General features: G+C 41.4%; 1 protein-coding gene across 1 annotated transcript; it reads left to right on the forward strand.

Moving 5' to 3' along the window:
* The first annotated feature begins 4 nt into the window (after window positions 1-4).
* Window positions 5-8,874, forward strand: RPL37A (ribosomal protein L37a). Its single transcript, XM_075858118.1, has 4 exons — window positions 5-87; window positions 942-1,070; window positions 1,162-1,244; window positions 8,732-8,874. The coding sequence occupies exons 1-4, from the start codon at window positions 85-87 to the stop codon at window positions 8,793-8,795; spliced, it is 279 nt and encodes a 92-aa protein (XP_075714233.1). The 5' UTR covers window positions 5-84; the 3' UTR covers window positions 8,796-8,874.
* Window positions 8,875-11,713: the final 2,839 nt, after the last annotated feature.

Raw genomic sequence — 11,713 nt, forward strand, 5'->3', positions numbered from 1 at the left:
CTCTATGGTAACTTCCTGGTGCGTGAGCTGTAAATCACGCATGCGCACTCAGCTCCTCCCTTTCCGCTCGGGTCCTGGAAGAAGATGGTAATAGAGGTTTCGCTCTCCGTGCGGTGTGATTCTATCCGTTGTCATCCTTTACCGGGAGACGTTCCCGAATTACCCCGATGCGTCTTCTGTTAACTGCAGAGTACAATGTTTCCGATAATGATTATATTGGCGGGTTTTAACATAGTTTAAAGTGTGTGTGACAATGGAGCCGGCTGCTGGAACAGAGCAGGCCGGGAGTGTCGCATCGTCACCCATTGCGTTGTATTTGAGCTCTCCTATAAACCACGTTCTGTAGTAATTTTGCTTTGTAGATGTCAGGGTGGTACTTGTAGTGGTCAAGTTCCCCACATACACTTACGGGCAGCTCTGCCATCTTCTGCTGCCAGTCTTATGGGTGCATATACTGTTATGGTCGCTATTTGTGCTACGTAGTTATGGAGGATATTTACATGTAGCAACAAATGCTGCTCCGGCAGGTTACTGATCGAGGACTGATGTAATCCTCAATGAAAACTTGGCCAAATAACATTGCTTTCACTAAGCGATGGCTATAAGACGGTAGAATGAATGGTTGCAATGGAAGGCACTACTCTATATACTTTTTAAAGGGATTCCCTGTGCCAGTATAGATATTGGTAAAATATTGCCCTATCTGAGTAGCCTGTTGCCAATAAATTATCACCTCTGAGACTGAACTTTCTATATATTAAGGTTTATAAGCAGATTTTCTCTAAACTTTCTATATATGAAGGAGATTATAGGCAGGTTTTAGTTCTGGTTGTGCAGGATTTCTGCAGTCTGGTGTAATCTGTCTTTCTCGGCAACGATTTCCGCAATCCTCTAGTTTTTGATGGAGTCTTTGTCACAACTAACTATTTTTTTTCTCTCAGGCCAAACGCACCAAGAAGGTTGGCATTGTGGGTAAATATGGGACCCGTTATGGTGCTTCCCTAAGGAAGATGGTCAAGAAAATTGAAATTAGTCAACATGCCAAGTACACATGCTCCTTCTGTGGCAAGGTAAGATAAATACACACAATCCCACCTTGTAATCTCTGTTGTAATAAGTTCTCCTATGTGAAAGTGTAACATTGCTATATATTCTTGTTAGACCAAGATGAAGAGAAAGGCTGTTGGAATCTGGCACTGCGGTTCTTGCATGAAAATCGTAGCAGGAGGAGCCTGGACCTACAAGTAAGTACAGAAGTCTAGTTGTAAACATCTACGTTAAAGCAAATTAATGTTACACTTTTTTTTATGTATGAGTTATACAATTTACTTTCTGTATTCCTTACGCTTTTCAAGATCTTTGCTTGTTCAGTAGGAAAATTCATGGTTTACTTCCAATTCTGTCCATGGTCGTGTGATGTACACGACTTCTTACAGTATGTGAATGGGAGCTGGGAAATGGTGATTAGTAGAAGTCATTGCATTATAAGAGCTTCGTGTATCTCCAATTATATATATATATATATATATATATATATATATATACTGCAAATTTGTGTTTCTATATTCCTTAAATGGATTCTACTTTACTGCACAGACTGGCCATGGTCTGCTCAGATCTCTGCAGTAGGAGACCGAGCGTCGGCTCCCGTCTCGTACAGGAGCCTGCACTGTCGAATGTAATGTGATCCTGCAGTGCTGGCTCTTGTACTGGAGGGCGCTCTTTCTCCTACTACAGAGATATGGGCAGACCGTGGCCCGTCTGTGCGGCTATTGAGTAGAATGCAAGTTATATACAAAATAATTATGCAAATTTCATAATCGTAGATGCACTTTGACACATGACATGAAGGACGCTGGATTCCTCATTCTTTCACATGTTAGATAATGTGCCATAGTTTCTGGGAACTTAGTAATTCTACTTGCGGCTCACGGCCAATGCTGCAAGCTTTAGTCCAAGTATATACATATATTCATGCACTCCTCGCCCTCCAGCCGCTGATTGAAACTTTTCTCCCTATGCACAGTAATCGTGCGAAAGCTGTCAATCGGCGGCAAAAGGGTAGGGGGATTCGGCATGACTATACTAGCACTCAAGCTTGTAGCACTGGCTGTGCACCACAAGTAGAAATATTAAATTCTCAGAACTACAGCACATTGCCTAATAAGTTACACAACTGCTGAAATCTGTGTCTGTCACTGCTTTATGCTGCCCTCAGACAGCAGCATAAATATCTGGCAGATTCTCTTTAAAGGGTCTTCCACTTTCTGACAACTGATGACCTGTCCACTGGATAGGTAATCCGTACATGATCGGTGCGTGTCCGACACCCGTACCCATCCGCCACTTCACTCGGCTGCCTTTCGTGAAGGCCGTAGATTTTAGTCTGCAGCATGCCCTATTTGTTGATTAGTTGCAGAAGTTTGCCAACTTTCAAGTACATGTCAATTTGCTGTAAATATTTCCACCATGACTGCACGTTCCCGTAAGCATGTTAAATAGTAACTAAACGCTCGACAAACATTTCTGTTCGGCTTTTTCCAAAAAGCGAATGTATGAGTACGGGCTCATAGGCTTTCTATTGATCCCGTACTCCAATACAGTGATTTCTTGAAAAAGCCGAACAGAAACTAAGCGGCTGAGCGCTTCTGCAGCTTCGTTTTAGCGATTGATGGGGGTCTCAGTGCTCAGACCCCCACCCATCCAAACTTTTGACATGTCCCTATGACATTTTATTTTATTTTTTTATCCTTTTCCTCTGTTTTTAGGAACTACTGCTTTGTGTACATTTATATTCACATTTTATAGTCCTACAGTTGGCTGTATGTCTGGAAATAAAGTATACTATACAAGATGCATAGACTTCTCTAGGACAGGCAATAGGGTCTGTCTTCTTTTGGCATACTTCTAGCAAGTCTCTCTGGATACTAGATCTAGACCCCATGCACACGACTGTAAATTTTATCCGTAATTATGGACCCATTCGTTTCTATAGCCGACTAACACCTTTCCGACGTGCTCTTTTTAAAAAAATTTTTTTACGGACTCTGCTCCCATACTTTATAATGGGCGCACGGCCCGCAAATGCAGACGAATGTCTGCGGCCGTGTTCATAATAACGGGCAGTGACAACGGCTACGGTCGTGTGCATGGGGCCTAAGCTAGGTCCACGCCCCAATGAGCCAGAATGTCCCCAAGCCTTCACAACAATATTTGTAAATCCGCAGGTGCATCTAAATTTGCTACAATCAAAGCTTCACACTAAATCAGTAGGTAAAACCACTGGAAAATCTTGAGTTGTTGGAAAATCAGTATTTTCTATTCTTTTTTTAAATGAATAAAATGATTTATACTTACCACCTGGACATTGTCGTAGCGACGGGTTCTTCTGTTGTCTATCCAGGCCAGTCTCCTGGGGTCACTCTTAATCCTATATGACTGCTGCAGCCAATCCTAGGCTGCATCATCATACCACGATGCCTGACTGCAAGTATATAATGGGGATGTGTCACCATGACTACGGACAACCGGCTAAGCATAGGCTTTTTTTTCCTGCCGTTTTCTGCATTTTGGTGCGGTTTTTCGGCTGTAATTCCCTGAAGGTTCCAGGGCGAATAAGCTGTCTATTTTTATGCAGCCTATCTGCCCTGTGTGAACGTGGCCTTATAGTTTACGCCAGTTTCTGTTGTAAATTATAGTAAATAAGTTGGGCTGTGGAGGCCTTTAGCTAAACTCCAACCACCTTTTTGAAAAGAGGCAAGAGTGGGGAAAATGGCCCAAAAGTTGCAAATTTAGGTCCTAATCACTGACCGTTATCTCTGTATTCGCACTCATACAGGGAAGGCGGTCAATCGCTGTGTAGGACCGCCCACTGGACTCTCGTCCAGAATGGACATAAATAAATTACAAGTTATACTGAATCTTTTTGCTACCAAACTATATATCACTCTGCTCAACTCCTCCTGCTCTAAAACAAACTGCTTTCAGATTGGTCTGCATTCTCAACTTGAGTTTTTTTTTTTTTTAAAGAGAACCTTTCACCAGCCCATACATGTGCATGTAATAGGCAGGGCTTCACAAACACTCACTTGCAATCATTTTTCTATCCTCCTCAGTTATTTAAGTATCGGTGCCGTTAAATTTGGTGCCAGATATGTAAATAAGCCCCTGTCAGTGGGGTGTTTCTATCTAACTAAATGGCAAGGGGGTGTGATGACTTCTCTCTGACACTGTCCAATCAGCTACAGACAGTGTCAGGGCGGCTTGCGCTGTTTCCTCCTGCGAGAACACACACAGACTGGCGGTTCTGCAGAGAGCGCTGTCTGTGTGTGTCACGGTTCAGGGGCTTATTCACATATGGGGCGCCAAACCTAACGGCACCGATGTGTAAGTAACAGGAAGTTAGAAAAATACTTTCAAGTGAGAATGTTTGTGAAGCCGTATGGGCAGGTGAAAGGTTCTCTTTAAAGGGAATGTGTCGCGAATTAAACTTTTTTTTTTTTTTTTTAACGTAAGTTACTTATTTAGTTCTATTATATTTTTAGTTTTTTGCTGTATTTTTTTTATTCCACATGGTTGGATTTATAAAAAATTAAATAATAATTTGATATGTTTTCCTATGTTGGCCACCAGAGTTAACACTTCCCAGAATTACAGCAAGGTGAATAAGGCAAAGCAACCTGACTCACAGCTGATGTAAATGTGGGAGGGAATATCACCCCCCCCCCCCCCTCCTACAAGCCAGGAAAAGGTGTCTTCAAGTTGCTAAGCAGTGTCCGGCTCCCATTTTGGGAGTGATTGTACAAATGCCAACTGGCAGAAGCTATAGGACACACCAAAAGGCTAAGGGTATGTTCACACCTGATTTTCAGCCGTTTTTTTTATCAAACTCACATTTTTGGAGCTGTTTTTCTATTGTCCATGAAAAACGGCTCCAAAAACGTCCCAAGAAGTGACATGCACTTTTTCGCAGGCGTCTTCTTATTTGCCGTTTTTTTGAAAATGAGGTGTAAGAAGACAAAAACGCCCTGTCGGAACAGAACGCCGTATTTCCCATTGAAATCAATGGGCAGATGTTTGTAGGCGTTTAGCTTCCAATCTTTCAGCCTTTTTTCGAAAAGTTTACGGCCCGAAAAACGGCTGAAAACACTACGTGTGCACATACCCTAAGGGTATGTTCTCACGGCTTATTTTCGACCGTTTATCGGGCCATAAATGGCCGTAAAATAGGAAGCCTACAAACATCTGCCCATTGATTTCAATGGGAAATACGGCGTTCTGTTCTGACGTGAAGTTGCTAAAAAAAAAAGTTTGAATCAGGAGCAGGTTTCCGTTGAAAACAGCTCCGTATTTTCAGCTGTTTTTGATTTTGTGTGTGCACATACCTTAAGAATGATGAAAGTGAAGTGAATGACTTTTCAATTGACAGGTTCACACGGCGTGTATTTGACGTTTTTTTTGCGCATTTTACGTGACAAAAACGCATGAAACGTCTGATTACACTTTTCATTTACATAATTGGTAAAGTGCGCTGTTAGTACATACGTGCTATTGTACACACGCTTTTTTAAAAAACGCGTTGTGTAAATAAGCGTTGTCTATTCCTTTGACAATGTGAGTCCTAATTATGCGCCAAAAAGCGCGCCCAAAATGCGTTACACACACACTGCTCTGCTGCGTGCGCACACACTGCTCTGCTGCGTGCGCACACACTGCTCTGCTGCGTGCGCACACACTGCTCTGCTGCGTGCGCACACACTGCTCTGCTGCGTGCGCACACACTGCTCTGCTGCGTGCGCACACACTGCTCTGCTGCGTGCGCACACACTGCTCTGCTGCGTGCGCACACACTGCTCTGCTGCGTGCGCACACACTGCTCTGCTGCGTGCGCACACACTGCTCTGCTGCGTGCGCACACACACAGTTAAAGCAGGTGGGGATTTTGAGAGGGGGGGCTGTGAGCGAGAGGGACAGAAAGACACACACGCACACCTTACCTGCAGTGCGGCCGGTCTTCATAATGGCGCCGGCTTCTATGCTGGGTCGCTCTGAACTGGGCTTGCGCAGTACAGAGCCAGATGGCAGAGGCAATGGACGGGAGCAGTTCATTGTGTCCTATGCACTGTAGCTGCCGTATTCCATTTGTGTATGTGTCGTTAAGAGACACATACACCGATTAAACCCTTCCCCCTGCTTGCTATCTGGGCCCTAATGACCAAGCCATTTTTTACGTTTTTCCATCGTCCCATTCAAAGCAGGGATGTCACGATATCAGAATTTGGACTTCGATACCGATACTTTGTTTAGTATTGCAATTTCGATACCAAAACAATACTTTACCAACAGTAATAAAAAATAAAAAAGTTCTTCCATTTTCTGATGTGAGACGAGAGGTGTGATGAATTCTGAATGTGCCTCACATTAATAGTAATTAACCCCATCATGTTTCTCAGTCATAATGGGTTAATGTGTGAGGTACATGATGGGGTTAATTACTATTAATGTGAGGCACATGGAGGTTAAATTCATCACACCTCGTGCCTCACAATAAGTAAGAAAGCCGGTTTTATTATTTTTTTACAGCGTACACATCACAAATGACGCAAAAAAATTGTGCAGGTTATTACGGCCGCGCCAATACCGAATGTGTATATTTTATGTATTGAGACTTTCATTTTAATGTTTATTGTAAAGAATGTGTATTGTTTTTATTTAATATTACTTTGTTTTTACTTTATTTTTAAACTTTAATGTACTGGCATATATCTATATGCCAATACATTATCCTGTGTACGAATGGTACACAGACAGTTGTTGGGACACACCTAAGTATGCCCTAACAGGAAATCTGGTCAGACATCCCTGGGGTCCTTCAATGGACCCTGGACTGTCTGCCCATATATGGTATGTCCTTCAATCGTGTCACAGGGATAGAGTCGCTGCACTAATGAGCTTCAGTGCCGCCGCTCATTAGTGCAGCGCTGACCGCATCACATCATCCTGACAGCGCGCACTTGTCAGGACTCAGGCGCGGGGCAACAGCCGCAGCCTTTCTGTCATACATTCATGTGTTACAATACTGAGCTGTGCGGCCGCACAGCTAAGTATTCGAAATACATGAAACAACGGTATCTAACTGTTTGGGGATGCACAGTATCGAAACAGTTTCTTTGCATTGTGCATCCCTAATTCGAAGAGCTATTACTTTATTTTTGCGTCGACATATCTGTATAAGGTCTTGTTTTTTGTGGCACAATTTGTTTTTTATAGCACCATTTTGGGGTACGTATTATTGATTTAACTTTTTTGGGGTGGATAGAAAACAAACTGAAATTACGCCACTTTTTTGCGTCCTAAATCTATGCCGTTTACCGTGTGATACAAATTTGGTATCGTTGCAATCGTAACAACCCGTTGAATACAGTTATTGTGTTATTTATATGTTTTACTACTTACACAGCAAACACTTTTTTTTTTTTTTTTTTAAAGAGTTTTTTGTTTCCATATTTGAAGTCATAACTTTTTTTTTTTTTTTTTATTCCGCCGATGCAGTTGTATGACAGGTTTTTTTTTTTTGTTTTTTTTTTGAGGGATGACTTGTAGATTTTATTGGTACCATTTTGGAGTAGATGCGCATTTTTGATAACTTTTTATCAAAATTCAGGATTCACAGAAAATAGCAATTTTTCCATTGTTTTTCATTTTATTTTTTACGGTGTTAACCTTGCGGGCTAAATAATGTAATGGCTTTATAGTCGGGGTAGTTACGGACGTGGCAATACCAAATATGAGTAACTTTTTGCTTTATTTAGTTTTTTTTAATATTAAAGCAGTTTGTAAGGGGGAAAAAGTAAGTTTTTCTTTTTTTCAAATTTTTTAAACGTTTTTTTTTACTAGTCATACTAGGGGATTTTATTATAAAAGCGATCGGATGATCGCATATTACACTGCAATACTTTGGTATTGCAGTGTATCACTGCCTGTCTGTTTAAAACGGGCAGGCATTCACTACAGGTAGACGTGGGGGCCTTTACTAGGCCCCCCCGTCTGCAATTGGAGACACAGACACTCGGCAATCTTATCGCCGGGTGTCAGTGGGATCTCCAAAACCACTCAGATGCGGCGCATCTGAGGGGTTAAACAGGTGAGAACGATACTAATGTCGATCTCGCTCGTTTGAGCAGGGATGCCCCCAGCTACCTCTGGTAGCTGAGAACAGGGAGATTTAACGGCTGCCTGCTCTGTTTATTTATTCTGATGCAGCGCCATGAAAAGGCTATTGCATCAGAAAAAAGCCAATTAGTGGTCGCAGGGAAAAGGCGTATCGGCGGTCATTAAGGGGTTAAATAAAACATGGCAAGCCCAGTACAGTAAGTGTTATTAAAAAAAAACCATAAATGTGTGAAAAAAATAGTCAATATAATTGAATAAAAACACAAATTAATTTAAAAAAAAGATTTAGAAATGTCTTGTTTTTTTGCTATTGGAAATTGCAAGTGCTCCCATATGGACAGTTGCTGCTTGTAATACATGGAAGGCAGATCTGCTCTCCTTCAGACTGCTGTCCTTCGTGCCCTCATTCTCTGCTGGGCTCTTGGAAAGTAATTACGGTGCCCCAGTTTACTTGAAATGATTTGTAATTAGTTTCTGCCTTTGAGATTGTTTCTTCTGTTGCTTTTTGGAAACAGATCAAATAGTAATGTTAATCATTGAAATGTTTTCTCTTTTTCAGCACCACCTCCGCTGTCACAGTAAAGTCTGCCATCAGAAGACTGAAGGAGTTGAAAGATCAGTAGATCAAGCCTTTCTGTGGAATCTTTCTCCATCTGTTTGTCTGGACTATTCTTTAATAAAGAAATGTCTTGGAAAATGGAAGCTTATTGCTTTATGGCCTGTTTTATTCTAGTGTAAATTTATCCTCACCGCTCGGGCGTAGACTTACTTTGCTACATCCTTGTCAGCATCTGAAGTATAATGCATATTGCTGGACCTTAAAGGGGTAGATGGGGTATTTCAACTGTTTCATGGAGATGTTTATGTTTTGTCATAATTTGGAGCTATTTTTACGGGAATGTAAAACTGCAAACTGGTAAAATTTGGACTGTCGTAGTACTTGATGACAAGGCTGTTTGGTTTCTTTTACCAGTATTTCCAGTAAACCTTTTACCAGAAAACTACTTTGCATGATCTGATCCAATACAAAGCTAATACAAATTGATAGGGATTCTGTACCTCTGTATGCCTTGTTATACAGCAATAATTGGATGCTGATTTCAGTTGCAGAAATTTCTAAATTAAATCTGCAATGTGTTAACTTTACCCTTATAGGAGAATTTCCTGGAACAGTTTCTTTAATAAAAATAGAAAAGATAAAGTTGCGACTGCATGTATTTGTATCCCTGAGCTTTGTCTGTGCTGCACCACTATCCGCGTATGCAAGTTATAGCAATGAACACTGAGTACAATTGAAAACAAGTCACCAACTCCATTTGTAAATGAATCATCCCCACACTTGTACTGATCAAACCACGTCTACGACCAGTGATGTAGTTTGTAGATGAAGTCTAAATTTGTCAACTGGCTTTCAATTTGTCCTAGATAATGTGATATAATCCAGACATCATTGAGTAGTGGTCTTCTCATGTTGGAAGGATGGCGGTAAATGCCTTCAGGTATTTTCCAATCTGGAATACTGTAGGTTGATTTTTGTTTTTCTTATTGCAGATGCCAAAATTTGTTTAATAAATACATTTGGAAAAATCTGATTACAGACCTACTCTATATATAAAAAAACAAAACCATAGCTCATTTCTTGTGCCCTACTGGTGCTTTTTAGATATGTTACTGAAAATTGGAAGCAAGCTGATATAAAGGGCAAAGTACTTTTGTTAGTGTGGCAAGTTTCTGTTACTAAAAAAAATATAAGATGATGTCTGACTGGATTCTGGCAATTCTAGAATCTGGTCTTGAACCAAGTGGAGCATGACCTGAAGATGATAAACCCTATGTGGTTATTAGGGAACAGAGGTCAGATTTGGGGCTCATTCAGACTAACGTTGTTCTTGTCCATGTGCTGTGCTTTGAAACAGCACACATAGTTACATAGTACGGTTGAAAAAAGACATGTCCATCAAGTTTAACCAAGGGAAGGGAAAAATGTCTACACTTTGATGTAGGAGCTGATGTTTTTTCATTCTAGGAAATTATCTAAGTCTTTTTTTTTAAAGCCATCTACTGTCCCTGCTGTGACGGCTCCTGCGGTGACTATTCCATAGATTGACAGTTCTCACAGTAAAGAAGGCTTGTCGCCTCTGCAGGTTGAACCTTTTTTTCTCCAGACGGAGGGAGTTCCCCCTTGTTTTTTGAGGGGGTTTTACATGGAACAAGATTTCACCATATTTTTTGTATGTGCCATTCATATAAGTTAATCATGTCCCCCCTTAGTCGTGTTTTTTTTCAAGGCTAAATAGGTTTAATTCTTTTAATCTTTCCTCATAACTTAGATTCTCAATGCCCCTTATTAGCTTTGTTGCTCTTCTTTGTATTTTTTCCAACTCCAGGGCATCCTTTCTATAAACTGGAGCCCAGAACTGAACTGCATATTCTAGATGAGGCCTCACTAATGCTTTGTAGAGTGGCATTATTACATCCCTGTCCCGCGAGTCCATGACTCTTTTAATACACGACAATATCTTGCTGGCCTTTGAAGCAGCTGCTTGACATTGCATGCTGTTATTTCGTTTAAGGATCTGGGTGTACTTGTAGATCATAACAAGTGACTTGCCCAGTGTAGCTCCCCCTAGGACATATGATGCATGCAGGTTGTTGGTACCCAGATGCATAACTTTACATTTATCTACGTTGAGCTTAATTTGCCAAGTGGATGCCCAAGCACTTAGTTTGTTTAAATCTGCTTGCATTTCACGAACATCTTCCATAGACTGAACTATATTACATAGCTTGGTGCCATCTGCAAAAATAGAAATAGTGCTATTAATCCCATCTACATAATAAGTTGAATAATAGTGGTCTCAGCACGGAACCCTGGGGTACACCACTTCTAACCGGGGACCATTCAGAGTAGGAATCATTGACCACAACTCTGGATACGGTCCCGGAGCCAATTCTCAATCTAATTATAAACCTATAGTCCTTAACCCCCTCCTGGACGTAGTATTAGGTCATAGTAACTGCATCGTTCGCGCTCCATGACCTAATCGTATGTCACGGGAGGATCAGACATTTTGGCCGTACTCCCGACATACAGGAGCTGTGACAACTGCTGTCTAGTACAGCAGTTGCCGCAGGGACTGATCGCGGTGCCCCTGCTGATTATCCCCTTAGGCGCAGCATTCTATAGCGATCACAGCTTCTTAGGGGTTAAACCACCACCATCGACTGCGTGCTACATGATAGCGGGCGGCGGTGGTGGCTTTGGCAACCGGACGCCTAAAAATGGGCTCTGGCTATGCCATCTATGGAAGCCTAGTTATTCCTGACTATGCTTGCTGACCGCTCTAATACACTGCACTACGCATGTAGTGCAGTGTATTAGGATTGCGATCAGGGCCTCCTGCCCTCAAGTCCTTTAGTGGGACAAAGTAAAATTAAAAATTCTGTAAAAATAAAGTTTTAAGAGTAATAAAAAGTAAAAATCCCCTTTTCCCTAATCAGTCCTTTTATTAATAAAAATAAAAAAACTACATAATTGGCG

Source organism: Rhinoderma darwinii, chromosome 3, assembly GCF_050947455.1.
Source record: "Rhinoderma darwinii isolate aRhiDar2 chromosome 3, aRhiDar2.hap1, whole genome shotgun sequence".
Lineage (NCBI taxonomy): Eukaryota > Metazoa > Chordata > Amphibia > Anura > Rhinodermatidae > Rhinoderma > Rhinoderma darwinii.

Bases quoted from the DNA above. Each gene is read 5' to 3' on its own strand.
- RPL37A (XM_075858118.1), top strand. The intron at 1,071-1,161 runs GTAAGATAAATA...TATTCTTGTTAG, and splicing joins CATGCTCCTTCTGTGGCAAG to ACCAAGATGAAGAGAAAGGC. The intron at 1,245-8,731 runs GTAAGTACAGAA...TCTCTTTTTCAG, and splicing joins GGAGGAGCCTGGACCTACAA to CACCACCTCCGCTGTCACAG.